At 39.4% G+C, this 21,013-nt stretch overlaps 1 protein-coding gene across 1 annotated transcript in view; it reads left to right on the top strand.

Moving 5' to 3' along the window:
* The first annotated feature begins 1,630 nt into the window (after positions 1 to 1,630).
* FRAS1 (Fraser extracellular matrix complex subunit 1) overlaps positions 1,631 to 21,013 on the top strand; it is a 269,028-nt gene continuing 249,645 nt past the window's right edge. The window contains exons 1-7 of the mRNA XM_018557898.1: positions 1,631 to 1,723; positions 3,444 to 3,695; positions 5,968 to 6,127; positions 12,880 to 13,013; positions 14,451 to 14,534; positions 18,980 to 19,081; positions 19,978 to 20,169. Of these exons, the coding sequence (XP_018413400.1) occupies positions 1,631 to 1,723; positions 3,444 to 3,695; positions 5,968 to 6,127; positions 12,880 to 13,013; positions 14,451 to 14,534; positions 18,980 to 19,081; positions 19,978 to 20,169 (1,017 nt within the window). The remainder of the gene's footprint in view (positions 1,724 to 3,443; positions 3,696 to 5,967; positions 6,128 to 12,879; positions 13,014 to 14,450; positions 14,535 to 18,979; positions 19,082 to 19,977; positions 20,170 to 21,013) is intronic.

The following is a 21,013-nucleotide window of genomic DNA, read 5'->3' as shown; positions in this document are numbered from 1 at the left end:
TACTATTAAAGTTTTACAGACTCTGCTATGTGTTATTTTATATAAGGCTTTTTTTCTACTAGTAAGGACACATGTCCCAAGTTTTTTAATTTAATTCCCAAACAGTTTAAGATCTTCTCCCTAAATGCTCAGGCTCTCTTCTGAATTGGCCATATTTCTTTGTAAAAGAAAGAGTAAGTCTACTCTTTGTAAAAAGGGTTGGTGAGGTTGCAGATTCTGGCTTATCTGTTCACGGGAAGATTTTTCAGCATATAGCATCACAGTCTCGCAATTTAATGGGTTAAATACCTAGATATTGGGGGTCTAATGTCTTTACACAAGAGTCACACAACTTTCACTCTAGATTCATACATTTTCTAATTGGATTCTAATGGAAAAATGTGTGACTTTCAGGTGAAAGTTCATAAATGCACCCAATAGGATTGAAATATCTCAGCACTGAGTACAGATGACATATGTTGTGATACAGGATGTGTCAAGACTATGGTTTGCAGAGCATTCTGTGTTTTCTAAAGACACAGCCCGGTAATCTCATAAATTTATCTCTTTAGGGCCCTGTAACAAGAGAACAGAGAGGGAGGGCTTGAGTTATTATTCCCCTAGTTTATGGAGCACAGCTATGTACTGTATGTGACTTTAGCATCAGCCATTGAGCATTGTAGACACATGTTTTAGACAGATAATTGAAATTTGCCTGGTAAACATGTGAAAAGAAGCCTTAAGCTCCTACTGCCTACTAGAAAAAAAATATTGTGTTTGCCTGATTACAAAAAAAATAAGGAAAATATATTCATTAATATCATTAATAAAAAATATACAAAAACAATATACATTTTCTTAAAGACACAAATTAGCTGAGCGGAGTTCATACTACTTAGAGACACATGTACTGTGCATCTCAGCAATTTAATACAATGACCACCGACATAAATGTCCACAAGTGATATGACACAGTGGTGCTAAGACAGCACATACACCAATACAGCAAGAAAGGGGTAAGAGAAACTGCAAAATGTAAAACCATTTACAATGAAAACTTACTAATGAATTGAATTCCAGCCTTGAACTGGTTGCCTTACACTAGCTAAGGGTGGTCATAGTCATAAAAAACATATTTAAGGATAGTTGTACAGCATGGCGATATTTGTCCTGTAAAGCTAACCTCCGTGGAAACAAAATCCTATAACCTTGCATGGGCTCCCTCTAACCACTGCAAGGGTTAACTGCTGCTTTTTCCAAGGGCGTGATGAAAAAGGCTATATCTTATTCCTTCCTCTTCATGTGACCAGTCCCCCAAAGCCTCTGTCCTTCAGGCCTTGTTCACACCAAATGCAGAGCAGATCCGGTCAGGTTTCTGCACACGCACGCTAGTCTTTTAGATGCGTTTTTGACGCGTTTTTGATGCGTTTGCAGATCCAGAGCAGGAAAAATAGGGCCTGCTGCAGTTTTTTTCACCTGCTCTGGACCTACTCTGGATCTGCACGCTGCGATGTGAACTGGAGCTAAAAATACCATAGGAATACATTTTTGATCCGGTCTGCACCTGCTCTGCTCTGGACCTGCTCCGCGCTTGGTGTTAACTAGCCCTCACTGTTTGACTAGTCGCAGCTGTCTGACGTCATCCTATACAATGCAGGATCAGCAGTCCTGCATTGTACTGGAGGCCAGCCACGATGCCAACCCACAACGTGGAGCACTGGCGGTCGGAGGAGTGAGAAATAAGGTAAATATATCACCTTAATGATCACCTCCTAGACAAAAGGAGCAGATAACCCTTGTATTCAGGAGGGGGACCCACTGCAAGATTTTCTTGTCCAAGAGTTTAGATTTTTGTCAGCTTTAATTTCTATGTATTGCATGCCAGAAACCCGTTTGTTTGCCACCTTAAATATCGCCCTAGACCTTTTCATATAATACATGTACAGTGTATGTGCGGTTTCTTTTATTAATTAAGTTCCTATAAACTATACTTAACCTGAGCCCTTGCATCACAGGAAATGGTTAGATAATTTGCGTTCATGCTGTGCTTGCTCCTCATTATTGTCCAGCCTGCGCTGACATTGATATTAAAGCCCGAGAGATAGATTTTTATAAAGGCCTAGTTATGAAATATATGAGAGATTAGTGAGGCATCGTTGTTTATCTCTCACAGATATCAGGTCAGCGCAGGTTAGCGTTATTATTTCCACATGACCTACCTTCAGATGAGCATTTTGCTCCAGAAGCTGTGAGGCTGGGAACTTGGCACAGTGCTGCAGAGGTTGCCATGCAGGTCATGGAAACAGCCCTAATCACTGCTGTGAATGTTCTCATCATGCTGCTAAGGTCTGTATGCAGCAGCTTTCAGAAGACCCAGCACAAGGACCATTAATCCTTCTGTCAGAAAAAGTGTATCCAATTTAATGAAAGGGTAAGGTGACTGCAAACGTCACCTCCTGTCTTGTGATAGAGGCATAACACACAAATTGCGCTGGAGAAGTAAAGGCCACTGTTAATTACTACCAGCCAGCACTACCCATAACTGCTGATGGGTTTTTTTAACCCTATTTTTGTAGCCCACTGTTGTTTTCACTTTTTTTTTTAGTTTACTCTTATCGTAATAGCCTGAATACAGGTTAAATTATAGGAAAAAAGACACTGTTAGGATTCAAGTATTTGAGATAATAGAATTGGCTACTGTTCATTGTTATCCATCATTTTAGCGAAAAAGACATTTACTGGAGGCTGCTGCCAGTAATCTTAGAGAATTCTTGCAGTCAGCTGCATGTATTTAACCAGCTCAGTACCGGAGCAATTTTGTCATTTTTGCATACAAATACTACAATCTGGATTTTTGGATAGAAAATTACTTTAAACCCCCAAACAATTATATATTTTCTGAAAGCAGAAGCCCTGATATTTGCGCAAATGTTTATCAAATTTATATTTTTAGGAAAAAAAGCACTTAAATTAATGTTAGTGCACACAAACACAATTTAATACCCTTTTTTGGTAAAATATATAAGAGAGGTTACATTGAGTAAAGAGATACCAAGCATGTAAAGTGTTAAGATTGTGCACACCTGTGCAATGGTGTGCGCGCCTGTGCAATGGTGAAAAACTATGGCTATTATTGTCCTAGAATTATTGCTCTCACTCCGGCGTTTGCGGTGATACCTCACATGTATGGCACAATAGTCGTTTACATACACGTGCATGCCCTACATTTTTCATTCTCATACAGATGGTGAGGGTAGCAGGGTTGGTTTAAATTTTTTTCTTTTTTAATTATTTATTTTATTTTATTTTGTCACGTTTTTATTTATTTTTTTCACTTCACTTTATTGCTATCACCCAGGGGCTAACATTCCCTTATTTGATAGCGTTTCGAGGTGACAGCTTCTCTTTTTAGAGACAATAGGGGTCTGTTGGACCCCTTATGTCTCCCCTGGCCTTCAATACAGGGGATTAAGGACCTCGTTGTGCTGATCGCCTGTGTAACCGGCACTTCAGTGGGCTTTGTGACAGCTGTAAGCAGGAAGCGCTTTGAGTACAGCGCTTCCAGCCTCGCTGATCAGACTACCTTACACACCACCTATACAGGCTGCTACAAGCCATCCAGATCACTTGTACAAAATGAGCGTTGCCTGCTCATCATCATCATCAGCCATGATCTTAATATAACCACTTCTGGACCAGGAGTTAAATGTCTTCAAGTACTATACAACTTTAACTCGTATATCTTTAGTTCTCATAGCCTAACATGTTTACATAGCAATCACTAAAAAGTTCTTAAGCTGCTTTGAAGGTGTTTTCCAGTTTACAGGGAAATTTTCCATTTATATGGGATCTGTATAGTAAAATTAATAACATGGATAACTCCCTAGTTTCAACAGGCCATTCGTTAATCTTAACGTAATCCTTTGTCCTGCTGGTTCCCTCTGGGCTGCAAGACCAGTTCCCACAGCCTCTTCTCCCCTGGGCTCCGGTGGTCTAAGGACCGCTGACGTCATCACATCTAATGCAGGTCCATTGACTTGCATTAGACGTGAGGTCGTGGAGGGTCATTGCCCACTGCCTTTTGCCCATAGTCATTGCACTTTGGCCTCCCTTAGTAAATAAGAGCAAATGGTAGTGCATTTGTTTAGAAGATTTAGAGAGGGAGTTACAACAATACAAGTGGTATATGTGATGGCTGTGTTTTTAGAAACATTTTGGCTGTTCCTAAAAGCAACAGTGCATCACATTAATGTAGTAATGGCCTGCACTTGGCTGTCTCTTGCACATTTGTCAAATAATTGCAGTGAGCCTCCTAAAAGATTTATACCTTGAATATACCTATTTTTGATTCTGTAAAAATTAACATGCCATATACAGTAAACTCCCAATTATCAGGCACCCTTTGGGTTCGGTAGGTGCTGGATAACTGTAGTTCCTGGTTGCTTGAGAGTTAACAGTAACGGCATAGTAATTGCAATAGCCAATATTGGCTCAGCCCACTGAGCAGAGGAGCGGACCTGAGATAGAAAGTTCTCTCTCAGGTCCGCTTCTCTGCTCAGTGGGCGGGCATAGTAGCCCGGCTGCTATTGCAAATGGAAATAGCCAATAGCAGGCTAGCTATTTCTCACCATTATTTCTGCTTTCTGCTTTCTACCACGTGTTCTGTTAGTGTGCATCAAGCCACTGGCCAAAAAAAAATAATGGAGGACATATTATGTCCTTTATTCATTTTTGCCGGTTGCTTGAGAGTGCCGGTTGCTTGAATGCGAATAATTGTGCTGTAAATATGGAAGGTGATGCTACAATACTAAATTAAGTTGGCTGATAGAAACCCTGCTGCCTCTAATTCGTATATATATTTATTTTAATTTAAAGGGTATGGATCTGACGTATATATGCTGTAAAGATATTTGACCATCCTTTTTGCATTGATCCTTATAATGTTAGAAACATTTCAAATTATTTTTATAATTTGCAAGGGTAAGTGCAGCTTGACTGTGTTCAATTTGCTAACTGATGCCAGTGGGTTGAATCACGGGCTGGCTTTTATTTGTCAGAGGCACCAGAGTCAAGATCTTCAACTCCATTACCTCCACCTTCATGTAGTCTTTAGCTCCATCACCTCTACCTCCATGAGGACAATAGTAAGACATCCTGCTGCCCTAAATCATGGCATATTTGAAAAAACTTCTGTCCTTTTACACACTAGACTAAACTAGAGAAAAGGCAAATGGTGTAATATTTCCTAAACTTTAGGGCCCTAATATTTCTCTAGACACCCCCTACAGTACATTTGCCTAATTCAGCCACACAGTGCCAGAGGTTACACAAAAAAAAATAAAATAAGAAAATGTTTATTGCCATTTGCTAATATTAGGTGCTTGATGCTTCAGTCTGTGTCCCTACCGGCCTACGTGCTGACGCATGAGTGTCATTATGGTAAATACAGACCTCACGCATGTAAAAAAAAGTCTAATTTCTTGTATTGCTCCTTCTGCATTTTCCTGCTGTATTCTATAGGTGCAAATATCACAACACCACAATCTCTAAAAGATATTAGAAGCTAGTGAGGAACTCAGATCAACAGAAAACAGCTATTAACATTTTTAATAGACCAATCCTTTAACCTGTTCTGTGTTTTTTCAAACTTTGGCAACATGGCAGCTTAGTTCTGTTGAGTGTCATGGCTTGCAAACCTTGAGTGGAAAGATCATGAAAATACATGAAAATGTACCATAGTAAATTTATGAGATATAATCTTGTAAATTGTAGTAGATAAATAAAAATGTTTGGCAGCCCTATGGGTTCTATTTATACACAGCTAATTCATATAACATTTCTTTTAGGGCATCTAAGTGTTTGGTTTTGTATGTTCTTTTTGAATGTTTTTAGTTTAATATAACACAAGAGCCTGGCATTTGCATACTAGATGATAAAAGATAGTACACTTGTTACAAATGCTAATTATAATTGTTCTTGTTGTTACAGCATGGCACACAGTGGGCACAATCTAAGTGTACCATGTGCACGTGTAAGCATGGCAAGGTATCATGTGCCTCCAAACCTTGTCCCAAGACGCAGTGCAAAGAAGGAGAAATGGAAGTCGTGGCTCCAGGAGAATGCTGCCCTATATGTTATGGGACAGGAGGTGTGTGGTATACTTTGTAGAGATTTATCTGAGTACCTAGCTTAAAGATAAATTAATTACTGTATATGTTATGCCTGATTAGATTGTACATTTGGACATATAGAGTTTTGTTACTACAAGGAGTAGAATCAAATATAGCAAGACTTAAAGTAAGTAGCCAATAATTTTGTCTCCTGTTACCCAAGAAGAAGCACCCAGGATATAAGAGAACAGCAATAACTAGTGAGTTCGGGTGGGGCCTGACTAGATTTGTATTAAAATATCTGCTTTGATCTACTTTACATGCAGGGAAAAGTACAAGACTGTATTACAGAGGCTAATATAACTCGGCACGTACAGTGTACGTGGCCAGTCATATAGCCACTTTGTGACGGGACGTACACTGTACGTCTCCCATCACGAAGGGGTTAAAGGTAAACATAAATGGTTCTGGTTTAATTTGATTTGGGTTATCTTTTTAAAGTTACTTTAAGTTTATATGTATTTAAACTTGTGTGTATATATATATATACACACACACACACACACACACAGTAATACCTCAGTTCACAAACGCTTCTGTTCGCGAACAGGAAGTTCAGAAAAATGTTGCTGCTGTTCGCAAACTCCAAATCGGGTGACGAACACGGCCATCTTCCTGCTCTGACATGTGGTCGTAGCTAACTCTAGTCGAGATCGCGGTCATAGACAGACCTGTGCACACTTGCTGTGAAGCTTTTTTGTGTGCTTTTTAGCACATACAGTACTGTACAGTATTATTCAATCCAGCATGGCTCCAAAGAAAGTGCAGAGCAAGCATGGTGGTAAAAAGAAAGTGCAGAGCGGTAATGAATTTACATATGGTTCAGAACGGATAAACCTCATTTACATTGAACCCTATGGGAAAATTTTATTCTGTTCGCGACCAAAATTGGCTCGTGACCACATTCGTAGGGGTCAGAACGGATTAACCTTATTTACATTGACCTTTATGGGGAGAACTGATTCGGTTCGTTTTTACAAAGAAACATTTATTGCATTTCAATTTACTGCACGCTATAGTAAATTGTCGACATGCACCTTATCAGAAAAAAAGGCAGGCAAAAAATATTTTGATGTTCAATATGAATGGCAAACGTGGATATCATCATACAAAATAGAGCAGTACAATTATACTAGATACAGTCAGATTATGTTCGCTATGTATGTGTACATTCCTTCGCTTATGGAAGCATGCATGATTTATCCCTGCTCTTGTTCATTTTCTTTCCCAGTCAGGCCCCTGTAAATATTTTCTTTCGGCACAGCTGAAAGCTAAAATAGCTGAATGTGTTGAAAATGTCACTAGAGCGCCACCTGCTGGCTGAAAACCCCCCAAAATAATAAGGCCGCTTTCACACTACATCTGTCAGTTTTTCAGACGGTTCTAATTGGAAGCCAAATCTGACTCTAAGGGTGACCGGATGTAAATGGACGAATGTCCATTTACATCTGATTACTTCCAAGTCAGTTCAATTCCATAAAAAAAATGGAGAAGGTTTGCACCCTCCTCCTTGGACCTAAAAGTGACTGATCAGAGGTAATCGCATGTAAATGGACATATGACATGGACATACAGTGCCAAAGATGTTTTTAAGGTTTAGGTACCTTTTATTTTGTATCTTCCTTTTCATATCTGAGCAGGCTGTGGAATTTCTTTGAACAGTTGCCCATCTGATTGCAGGAATGTCCACAATTTTACAGTAATGGGTCTAATTCTGGCTGATATAGCATAGTATTTGGATGGCATGCACTTCACAGACTGTTTGGGCATTCCTACTTACCAATTTGATCATCTGAGAACCTTTGTATTTCTTTTTCACTAAAGTTCCTTTCAGCAAATTTGGCTTCACAATTCTCTGTTGCTGTATCATAAGCCTCATCTTTCGACATTAAACAACTGGCCCTCACAAGCCAGCCTGCGCCTGGCAGGTTTCTGCACTGTGCTGTTAGAATAGTATAATTGCCCAGCCTTACTTCAGAATCAAAAAATGGAATGATGATTTAAAGTGGACCTTTACCTATATCTTAAAAATAACAACAAACACAGCTTTAGAAATGTTTAGTAATGACAATCTACACACACTTCTAGATAATTGGCGGCTTTGTACTCTTTGCATACTTTATTTCTCTTTTCGTCCCCAGTGTACTGACAGTGGCCATGTTTACTAAGGGCAGGTTGCTAGATCTCATTTTTGTGCGTTTATACACGCGGGGCGAGCCTACAGTTATTTGCATGTTTATGCGCGTTTGGCACATTTTTATATGTGTTAAAATGCGCGCACATGAAGATGTGTGTTTTGACTGGCAGCTTGAGAAACATTTCGGTAAATGGTTAAACGCATGTACAAACACTCAAAAACGTGCACGAAAATATACAACATGCTTCTGCCAAACATTCCCTGATGTTTTCATTGAAGTCTATGGGGGAAAAACAAGCTTGAAACTGCCAAAAGAAGCTCATGTACTTTTTTACTGCGTTTGGCATTTTCCTGCTGGTGTTTTGCTGCTCAGGTTTTCACAGGGGCAATTGAAAATCATGGAATTTCTTGTGTTGGGCATTTAAAAGGGCTTTTCCTGCTTAAAAATTGTATTTTACTGCTCAAAAATGCCTTGGTTTGAACCAGGCCTTACAGATGATTATTATTATTATTATAATACAGGATTTATATAGCGCCAATAGTTTGCACAGCGCTTTACAATATAAGGAAGACATTACAATCACAATACAATTCAAGACAAGATGGTAAGGAGGGCCCTGATAGATGGATATTAAATTGGAGCCCACTGTACTAATCCATTCATTGCTTTTCCTCAGTTTATTTTTCCTAGTCCCTCCCCTATTAACTGCAAGTCTGCCTTTTTAAAATAATATTTTAGTCAAAAGGATTTTAAACTATTTAAAATGCTGATTAATTCACTTACAATTGATGTTGCTCCTTGGTGTTTACAAGTTTTTGCTTTTTGTAGAATCCCTGGTCCCCTGGGCACTGGCCCTAATATCGTGTTCTAGGGAGGCTCCTTTCCCTTTTAGGGTCTTTTGGATCCACTATTGTGTGTGCTAGTAAGCTGTGAAACAAACACATTGGCACAGCAAGACAAACCACTTCCCTACTACCTCTTCCCTTCTCTGATCTAGTAGATAGACAGCTGCTAGACATTCTCCCTTGTGATCTTGTACTGGATAGGAAGTTCAGGGAAGCAGAGGTGAGAGAGTCAGCTTTTCTAAAAACATGATGACTGTAATTTTTGTGCAAAAATGTTAAGAAATGCTTTGCTGGGAAATGTTTATTTGTTTATCTGGATTCAGTATTGAAAAAAGTGTAAGTCCCCGTTCACACTGAGCGTTTTATCGCGCACATTTCCGTTCCAAAATCGCACATATTTCCACGCGATATCGCTCTATGTACTTAGTCCAGTGCATTGGAGTGGAGCTGTTCACATCTCACAGCTCCATGTCGCCTGTAGCTCGTCGCTGTAGCTTGTACATGACCCTTTTTTGTGCGGATGTCATGTGATTTTGCTCTTGATTACTTACAGCCCAATACGAAAAGTCACACAATATCGCGCATATGACAATTGCGCGTGATAATCCATGTTGCTCAGTGTGAATGGAGACTTAGAGTTTAACAATGAACTACTTTAACAGTACACTTATTTACTATATGAAAGTTTTGTTTTTCCGAAAATGTACTATAATACCTAGCATGATCACACTACTGGTCATACTGACAGTCCCTTTAAAGCTGTAGTGAACTGCAATTGTGGACTTGTGGAATTTTAATATTGTATCTGGCCTACACATCTGTAGGCAGTTCCGCTATCTGGTACATGTGGACCCAACCCAGTATCTCACCTTAGGAAAGAGCAATTTAGTGAGTGCAATGAGTTCCAAGCCTGATAGCTTATATTATTGAAACTCTTGATTATAAAAGTATTAGCCAAGTTGTACTTTTTGCTAAACAGCTCAATTTAAATGTTAAAGAAGCATGATATTTAATTCAACATGTGCCTTTCATACATACCTAAGGGCTTGCTGTTTTTTAACTAGTGCATTTTTAATTTTGCATATATACTGTATCAGGAAAAATATGCCTGTTCTTCTCTATGGCTTTTTTGATCCAAAGTGAAATTAAGCGTCATTGCTCTATATTTAAAACATGGCTAGGAGACCTGGATAGAGTACAGACTGTAATAAACACAACTTTAACGTTTATAGAGTCAAGAAAAAAAAATCCCATCCCAAACTCTTCCCATGGGTGAAAGTACATAGTTTAAATTTCTGTTGACTGCTTTTTCTGAGCACTCCACATAATTTGGTGATGTTAAATCATATCCAACTGAAGAAGTCACATCATTCCTTTGAATTAAATCTGTAAGTGACACAACTGCCAGTGTAAAATTCACCTTTATTTACTAGCAAGCTGTAACTATTGCAAGTTAAGGTAGATAGTCCTGTATTTAAATTGGGTTCCTTTTCTGCCCAAGGAATACTAAGCAAGGATCTCTAATTAAAATGTTTTCTTTTTGTTCAATTTTAGACTCTCACCTTGCTTATCTGGTCATGTCAGCGTGATATTTGACAACACCATCTAATTAATGACACTGGAAAAAGCCCAATTGTTCAAATGAGACCATGAATCCAATTAAGTACATTTAGCGTGATGCCTTCCCTGACATTTACTATCCGCATAAAAAGACTCTTTTCAATGGAAGGGGTCTAGCGTGCATTATTTCAAATAGCTTTAATGAAGGCCTAATTTGTTACACAATGTATCTGGGGGTGCATTATTTGATTTGGCATTAATTGGTTAAAGTGTTACATGCCCTTAACTAATAGAAGGAAATTAAGAACCAGTGGGGTTCAGTGTAAACCGGGATTGATTTACTTAACATTTAACAGGCAATTTTTCTAACCTGCCCATAGACATGGGATGAATGTCGCCCAATATGGATGGTGGCTGACCAGAGAGAATGATTTATTGGACAGGTCTGAAACTTGTTCTAATCACTGTTGTAGTGCGTGAGATAAGCAGTACTAATAGCATCTGCCTGCACCTACCTCATGCTTCAACTCTGCTTTGCAGAGGAATAAACATAAACACAAACTAATGTATGGGCTCCTTTACAGTGGCATTTATAAAGCATATCTTTCGGATTAATTTAATAATGTAAGGTATGCCACCACAGTGTAACTAGGGGAGCTTCAAAGGGTGCAGCTGCTCCTGACGCATGAGTTCATCGGACCCAACCATTACTACTGCTTTCCTTTACTTATCTGCTGTGGACATTTATTATATACTGTACAGGATTAAGTAACAGCCTTTTTTTCACTTAGTTTTCTTCTTATATTAATTACCACCATTACCTTTTAGTTTAATCTCTAGCAGGACAGCTCAGGCTCTTGAATTATTGGTTGTGCAGGATGGGAAATAATTATATATTTGTGGCATAAACACCGTTGAACATTTACCCCATGACAACAACTAAAGTTTAAAGCAGAGCTCCGGGTAAAAAAGTTATACTCACCCGAACCACGAAGTCGACTGGCTGTCTCTCGGCGCCTTCACGTCCTATACACAGTGTATAGAATGTGATGACTCAAGGATCCTTAGACCACTGCAGCAGAGGGGGAGAGAGGCTTCAGGGACCGGTCTACGAGCAAGCCGGCTGTGAGGAACCGATGAGTATAACTTTTTTTTTTAGCACGTTAGACCAAAATGAGCACTTAACCATTGCAGTTCCAAGTTAGCCCCACTGCAATATGTTTGCCTGGAATTCTGCTTTACATTTTTACCACTATGAGCAGTGTTCATATTTGAGAATGCTAATATTTTTCTCAGGTAACGCTGAGCTAACTGTTCTTTACTTCATTTATTTTACTGCACCAATTAAAAGCAAGGTAATTTAAAAAAATATTATAAACATATAAAGGGGTTCTGGTATTCCATCTCTATACAGTATGCAACTGGGAAAAGTGGAAATTCTACATTTGTAAGCCTGCAGTATATTTATTAACAGACAGTATAGAAGTGGACCCTGATATTTTTCTGAACTTTTCATAAAGTGCAGTAATACCTCTGTTCACAAACGCTTCTGTTCGCGAATAATTCGGTTCGCAAACAGGAAGTTCAGCAAAATTTAGCTTCAATATGCGAACTCCAAATCTGGTGACAAACACGACCGTGGCCATCTTCCCCGCTCTGACACATGGTTGTGGCTTCCTATAGTCGAGATCGCTGTCGCAGACAGACCTGTGCACACTTGCTGTAAAGCTTTTTTGTGTGCTTTTTAGCACATACAGTACTGTACAGTATTATTCAATCCAGCATGGCTCCAAAGAAAGTGCAAAGGTTAGTATACACTCTCTTCATACTGTACTGTACTGTACTTTGTATCATATTTTTGTGGTTAAAAAAAAATTACATATGGTTCAGAATGGATTAACCTTATTTACATTGAACCTTATGGGAAAATTTGATTTTGTTCGCGACCAAAATTGGTTCTCGACCACGTTCAAATGGGTCAGAACGGATTAACCTTATTTAAATTGAACCTCATGGGGAAATTTGATTCAGTTCGCGACCAGAATCGTGGTATGAATTAAATTCGTGAACCGAGGTACCACCGTACCTTATTGTTTATCATTGCTGTTGGGTGGGACTGAAAAGACGGATGACTCTGCTGAAGTCCATGCACAGCCATGGTTAGGCCATTGTCTCTTTGTATTGCAGAATCCTGCTCTCTTAATGGCCATGTGATGAAGGATGGAGAGGAATGGAAGCTGAGTCAGTGTTCTAAATGTACCTGCAAGAATGGGGTGACTCAGTGCTTCACAGCAGACTGTCTACCCATGCTGTGTAATAAGGTAAATACCACTAAGCTTTTAATGTTGAGTGATTTATGTATGCCTGTTATAAGGGGCCAGGTGCCTAAAACACATATTATACTGCAGAGAGCAAGTAAATGGCAACAAACGTAAATAAACGAGTAACAGCTAAGCTAACTAGCACTTACAGGAAATCATATACAGGGTTATTCACAAAAGGGTGAAGAGTTTGGAGAAGGCCGGAGAAGTGAACAATCTAGGACAACATAGCTGATTTGGAAACATTCTCCAATTCAGCTCACTTTCCAGCTCAGCTATGTTGGCCTAGATTGTTCACTTCTCCTGTCTTCTCCAAACTCTTCATCCTTTTGTGAATAGTCCTGTTAATATCCTCTAATGGGGGAGAAGAACATAAACATGTAGGGGTTTTTTTTATTCACCTCTGAAATGACATAATTGTTATTTATGTTCAGTGTTTTATAATCACACTGCTTTTTTCCTTGTCTTACTCTTATTTCTTTTTGTGTTGGGAGTTAGGAGTGAAATGAAATATATGTTTTTGCATGTCACCTGTTGCAGAGATAGGCCTCACAAGGTCAAGTGTCCAAAACAATCAAGTACAGCGATAATGGTGACATTTTTCATGCATGCCAATGGAATAAGTAAGCATGCATGTATTGAAATATCAGAGTACACACATAGATACACATGGACCCACTCAGTGGAGGATTATTGTTTGCGATCCAGCATGGCTCATAATGTGGAAAATGCGAAATATTTGACTATAGGATGGCTGGCTAAAACTGATGAGCTTAGTGTTAACTCCATCCCACTTACACAGTAAAGCAGCAGTGTTTGACAGTATTTTGGAATTAATTTAAATATAAATGAATTTAAAGCATATGTCTATCCAAATGTATTAATTATGTTGGGTAGATGATGTTGAATTAAAGTGCCATTTTTTGTCACTTGGGAGATCTTTTAAATTCATAGGCCTGCCTACCTGTGCCAGACACAATCAGTAGAAAAAGGTGTCACTCTCCCTGTTTTGTTCTGAATTACTTAATACTTTAAAAGATACAGTTTGAGATGTGATAGATATAAGAAGTCAGAGAATGGTACAGATTACTAATTTCAGGCAAAATCTGTTTATCGGTTTAAATTGAGTAACTTTCACACCGTAATTGAAGTAAAAAAAACAAAACTATATTCTTATATACAATATGATTCTTTATGTTGCCAATTCACCTAGTGTCTTAGTGATACTGAGAGACCTCTGTGTTAAAGGTGATATGGATTACAGGAGGTGCTTGGAATTTGCTGGGCCTCCCATCATGTGTGTGTGTAGTAAAAGAAGTATGTCAATCCAGACCTGTCTACACAAGCCTGATAGTCAGTTGTTGATTGAAAAAGCGTTTTTGTCTGCATTTCTTCCTTTCTGTAACTGAAAGGTAAAACATATAATTATATTTTTAGGATGAAGTTTTGGCTGTCGTTCCTGGAAAGTGTTGTCCCGAGTGCCTTCCAAAGTCTTGTACTGTGGCTGGAAAGATATATGAGGTAATTTCTGAGTTCATTGTAGTAAAACTACTTCCCGACTCTTATCTTCTCCTGATCATGTTCACTGTATTGAGTCTGTTTAATGGTAAAACAAGAGTAATGGAGAAAATGTGGCAGTTGACAGTTGTTCCGAAGCAGGCATTAGCTTTTTTTTTTTTTACCAAAACTAGAAAATCGAGTTACATTGGCTTTTAAAGGCCGAATACCAAAAAACTTATAAGCACAGTGCTTTTAGCAATAAAATGTGTACTCCTATGCCCCTGGTTTATTATCTATCTGACCCTAACATTTAACCCTATCCTTTTCCCTGGAAATCATGCAGGGTAAAGCAACAAGTTCACTTCTGCCTTCTTGCATATACTTACCTTTCCATCAACCTCCCACCAATCTGTTTGGCTACCCAGTAAGAAGATACATACCTAAAACTTCTGGAAATGGAGAGTATGTGATTCACTCCCTTTACTTTATTGTAACAGCACTGTTGCTTGGTAATTTGAGTGGAACTGTGGGGGGAGCAAGGAAAGTAAGTACGTGCAACTGGGGAGGTTGCACGATACTGTCTAATGGAACCCTGTCATCATTTTATTCTGGGTGTTATTTTGAACCCCCCCAACAGAATCCTTAAATTAAATCCTTAAAGGAGAACTATGGGGTTCTACTTTTTCTTTATTATTGCATTCCTTAGGCTAAAGGAGTAAATAGTTTAATTTACTCCTATAAGCCAAAATGCACCCTAAGCCTGTAAACCCTTCTTTAACATGCTGGGCGGGGCTAAGCGCTGCAATGAGGAGAGTTCCCGACAATACTGTCGGGATCCTCCCCAATGATCTTCGTCACTGTGACTGACAGTGATCGCTGAGAGCTGCTGCGCGTCCACGAATATATGGACCATGCGCAGCAGCTCTCCCCACGCAGCTCTCTCCTTACCTTCACGTCCCGTCGTCTGTGCCCGCCTTCCAGACACGCTGCGGTGTAGCCTTGGATCCCCCTCCCTCCTTCTCTCCTTCATCTGCACCGCCTATTCCACGTGCTGTCTGTAGGGATCCCCAGTGACAAAATTCACCATATATGGACTTGCTCATAAGTGGTAAATGGTGAAGAGAGAGAGAGGACTGCTTCCCCTTCCCTCTTCTAGGATGTCAGAGTGACACAGGGCAGGGAGAGAGAGGGGGGAAGGAGTCCTCTGTCTCTCTTCATCATTTACCACATATGAGCAAGTGACGTCCATATATCGTGAATTATGTCACTGGGGATGCCTGCTGATCGGATGCTTGCCAGTCTGCAGGGATCTCCAGTGACATCATTCACCATATATGGACTTGCTCATATGTGGTAAATGCTGAAGAGAGAGCCCTCTTTCCCCTCTCTCATCAGCGATCCCCAGTGATTTTAGTATGTCAATGTCACACAGGGCAGGGAGAGAGAGAGGAGAAGGAGCCTTTCTCTCTGCATCATTTATCACATATGGGCAAGTCCATATATGGTGAATGATGTCACTGGGGATCCCTGCAGACTGGCAAGCATCCGATCAGCAGGGATCCTCAGTGACATGATAATTCACCATATATGGACTAGCTCATATGTGGTAAATGATGAAGAGAGAGCGGTCTCTTTTCCCTCTCTCTCTCCCCCTGCCCTGTGTCATGCTGACATCCAGATCGCTGATGAGGGAAGGGAAAGAGCACTGAAAGTGCAGGGAGGCTAAGTCAGCAGTTCGCTTCTAACCATCTCTTGCTGCTGCCTATTCACTTGAGACCCCGCCTCCCGCTCCCAAATGCCAGCGTGCACGCTCTGACAAAACACAGCTGTGCACGATGAGAAAAAGCGCGGCCACAGCAGAAGGAGAATTTGAGAAAAAAAAGCTGAGGGCGGGCTGGATCAACTGTTAACGCCCCCTAAGAGGAAAGGAGCTTCGAGCAGGGCTGGAGGTGGCTGTTTCCTGTGGGGTTTGATGACTTTATCTGTGATGTGCTGTGACTTCAGAAAAAAGGAAGAATGCAAATATAATAAAGGTAAGGAGTATTTTTATTTGCCCTTAGGTCATAATTCTCCTTTAAAGTGTTTGTTTGGGCAAGAAAAACCCCAAAACGTATTCAGTACATCTCTGCAATACTGCAGATTTTCCCTGGTTTTGACTCTTTAAAAATGCTGCAAGTACAGAAAATCTGCCAGGAATCCAGCAAGCTGCACATCTTTTGTAGTGAGCTAGCAACACAGCACTTCTGCGGCAAAGAAATTCAAAGCAATAGTATCAGCCCTGCCTGAGTTCTTCCCTGCTGAACTACAGAAACACCCCCTCCTCATCTCTATAACACAAGGCAAAGGTGTAGTTCAGAAGGGGCGCAGAAGCAGCATTGTCAGCTCACTACAGGAAGTTAGCTGGTCACTGCATTTCTGGCAGAACAACAGGTATTTTTTGTACTTTTAAAGAAACAAAACATGGAGAAATTAGCATGTTATGTAGAGATGTACTGTTAACAGTTAACTGTTAGCTTTCCCCTAACAATGACCTTTATCTTGACACTAAAACAGTACATTGACCCTAAAACTAACCATAACCTGACCTTCAGCATACTCCCTAACACTACATTAACCCCAGAAATCCAGGGCTCAAAGGAGAACTATGAGGTGAGTGAAAATCACTCCAATTCATAATTCGAGCCGACCTGTGACAATAAAACTGTCACACGTCGGCTCAATAGATCAGGAAGTGAGAGAACTCATACCGTTGCTCGCTCACTTCTCGACAATCTCCCTCCAGAGAGCAGTGACTGTCAGGATAGACAGGGGAGGGGTCTGGCACAGCTGGCTCTGTATTTCCCATAATTTTCTGTCTCAATGATAATGGTCATCAAGACAAATAGAGAGGATACATCTCATCAACAGGGACACAAACCACACTTAAACCATCACAGGAGCCCTGAATCCGCACCACTCTATCACCACAATTAAATAAACCCCCCCATCACCTTTTTGATAGGTGATGCCATAAGGCAGGGCAGTAATATAATTCTGTAAGTAATATTGTGTTCCATTATGTTTGCACATAATAAAGTCTACAATTGGCATAGCTGTTTCTAAGAAACCTATCTTTTTCTACAAAATACTATTTCTAATTTAATTGATTGCAGATAGTAGAAGAGTTAATAGACACAGCTGCTTTGCTTGTAAGAAAAGTTCCTATAAAACTTTCACATCTTGGTTTCACAGCACATAACAACAGAGACATTTTGTAGGCCTTAATTAAAGACTGGCAGTGTTTATGTGTACTTGTGGTTGTATTTTCTATATCATTCAGTTGAATGTATAAACTGGGACAGAGCAGCCCGTGCTGCCATCTTTAATTTAGGATATTTGGAAACATTACTGTGAGGAGATTAGCCAAGTGGGATAGCCCTTTGAAAACTGCATTCTCTGGCAAGCTGCATTTCTACAGATAGGAATGCAGTGGGGGTATGTGGTGCTCACAATGCCCTCACATCTTCAAAAGCCTGTGTGTCATTTGCTGATAAAGGTCATATTTCTAGCTGATTTGTCCTCCCTAGAAAATATTTAGTGTATTTGTGCTCTGTACTGAGGAGTCCTGTATCTTCTGTGCAATTCAAGAGATGCCAAACATATCAAGGAGAGTGTTAGATAAGTCACACAAGATTTCAAGCTCAGAACTAGTCCATACAGAGCCGAAATGTATTACGGTTGCTTTACTGAAGCCATGAGAAACATTATTCTTAAACATGTGGGTTTTTTACATTTTTCCAGACCTAAATATTTATTTATGCATTTTAAAAAAATTGTGTTCTTAAAGTAACAGATTCACTATTTTTCAAAGTCACTTTACCTGACTATTCTTTGAGAATTTGCATATCCTTTTACTTGGAAAAATTATGATCTGGATGGTCTTGCAAATGTGGGAAATGTTATTATTTAACTACTTAGGCTCCAGCACCTATATGAGACCCCTATGACCCACAGCAGTTGTTACATTTTAGCTTTGCACCTATTAATTTGACAGTAGTTTTGTAATTGTTAATGATATCAAGGAAATACATGTCATTTTTTTGTTTAAAGACCAGGCTTTTTTCTTTTTTTGTGGAAACATTTACTTACACAGGAGCTGCTGACTGGGATCTGGCTTTCAACTTGATAACTGTTCCAGGAAACTGGGTAAATTCGAGGCATTTAGATTGCTTTTGTGCCATACCTCATACTCCCAAGGTCCTTGTAAAGGTTAAGTTATCTAAAACTTGGGCATGAAAAACCTTAAAAGAGGTTGTCTTAAGTGAAACCCGCCTGCTATAACAAGTAGTAACAGAGAAATGGATAACATAGACAGTGTGTGACTTTTCTCCTATGCAATATGTTCATAAACGAGCCCTGTTTCATGTCTATGTGCATCATTATATACAGTATTTAAGATGTTCATATCTACCTTTTTTTTTGTTCAGCACGGTGCACAGTGGAAGAGAAGTCCTTGTTCTACCTGTATTTGTGATAAAGGAGAGGTCAAGTGCCACACTAAGTCCTGTTCGTCACTTACATGTAACAAGGTAATGTAATCTAATATTTCTTAGTGAGAACATATTAACATTGCCTGGAGACATGGATTATGTATGTTCAGGTTTGATGTAAATGGGTTTGTTTGGGCCCATGAAACCCTAAGGTTTTCATGAAGAGTTTAAGTAAAATTAAAGCGAATAGAAGGCTTTCATCTGCAATGTCACCTGAGCTGAATTCAAATCTTTATTTAGTTCAATGTAGAAAAGATTCAGTGGAGATGTCCCATAGGCTCATTCAGTAAGTCAAAGCACAGTAACTGACAGCGAATCTAAAATTGAATGTGTTGCTATAGGTAATTGTATGTGCACATCATTATTACTTTTAACACTATCAAATATCACTAATGTTGTTAAAAGTGTAATTAATCAATCTAAAAGTGTCCATTACGTAAGATGTTGGTGAACTATTGCTGAACATTCAACTGACAAAATACTTTTTCTCCCTCAGGATATTCAAATACACACACATATGTATAGGTTAATAAGATCAGCACATCATTATCTGTGTATTGGCTAAGAGCCATTGAGACTATGCTAAGTAAGTCCACTTTCTGGATTGAATTTTCCTACAGCACCGATGTTTAAAGTTATCAGTTTTTGGTCATTTTAAGCCATTTACATAATCATGTAAACACGAAGTTTCATTGTTACCAATGGGTATTCTCAGTTTGACACAGGGCAGGCCACATACATGGCATGTTATTGTTACTGATGGACATTATTCATACAGTATATATTCATAAAGCATTTGCATTGGGACGTGCATCAAAATGGCCATTTATTAAAAATAGGCAACATGAAATAGGTGAGTTTGGGTACATTAAAGGTAACATATATGCATGTTATGGTATGAAAACCTGTTATTTTTTTGTCTCTGCTCTTGTTAGGGCCAAGCCAAAATAAAGCAAACAGATCAGTGCTGTGAGGAATGTGTGTCCACAAAAGGAAGCTGCACAGTGGATGGATCTGTCAGGTACCATGGAGAGCTCTGGAATGGAAGTCACTGTGACTACTGCTTGTGTGACCGAGGAAAAGTTCTTTGCTATCCAGCACAGTGTTCCAAAGTGGAGTGCTCATGGGTAAGTCTGGTTTTGATATCGTTGTACTCGATGTCAATAATTTGTGTTAGTACTAAAAAAAACAACTTCAGATGTAGGAAAAGGTGCAGTATTCACGTGGTAAATTTCTGTGAATATTTTGTTGTAAAACTTTTTGGGACTTTTTGTGTCTTGTCTAAGTATGCAAACAAACCCTCTTGGCCAGTTTTACAACCACAAAAATAAGGTGTCCATGCATAAATGATAACTGGTCTCTCAGGAGAGGAGCTACTGTATGTAAACTGGCACCCATAGCCTTCCAATTATAAGGTCTCTCCCACTGGTTCTTAAGATCATATAGGGTTTGTTCCTATAAGCACAGCATATATTTCATATATCTTTGTATAACCTAGACTTTCCTGCAGTGACATCCAGAGGGTGAAGAGCAGTTCTACAGTTACTGTCAGAAGCATAAGGACCCTAAACATCAAGTGTTGCTGTTTCTATTAAATTGTGTTGGGATTCTTTTAAGACAGAAATATTTATTCGCTCTTTCAGAGCATGTATTTCTTTTTCATTTATTGAAAGACACAGGATTCATTGACATTTGGGTTACACTGCGGCCTACAGAAGGATCTGGACAATGGCAATACAAAAAAACTCAGTGACCAGCCTTCTATGACCGCTCCCACTCCCAGGCTAAAGCCTTGAAGAATGGGTGTCTTTCCTCTACTGAAAAAGTTTAACTATTTTTACTAGCCGTTTTCTCTTATTAAGATTATTTGAGTGGGTCTCTTTATGCAGTTATCTGGAATGGCATATTCTTAGCAATTAATGCCTGGACCACACTGGACCGAAGTTTAAAAGGTCTGCCTGCAATATGCCC

Source organism: Nanorana parkeri, unplaced genomic scaffold, assembly GCF_000935625.1.
Source record: "Nanorana parkeri isolate BGI_ZX_2015 unplaced genomic scaffold, ASM93562v1 scaffold310, whole genome shotgun sequence".
Taxonomy (NCBI): domain Eukaryota; kingdom Metazoa; phylum Chordata; class Amphibia; order Anura; family Dicroglossidae; genus Nanorana; species Nanorana parkeri.
Note: the sequence above shows the minus strand (reverse complement) of the source record. Positions and strands in the feature narration are given on the sequence as shown.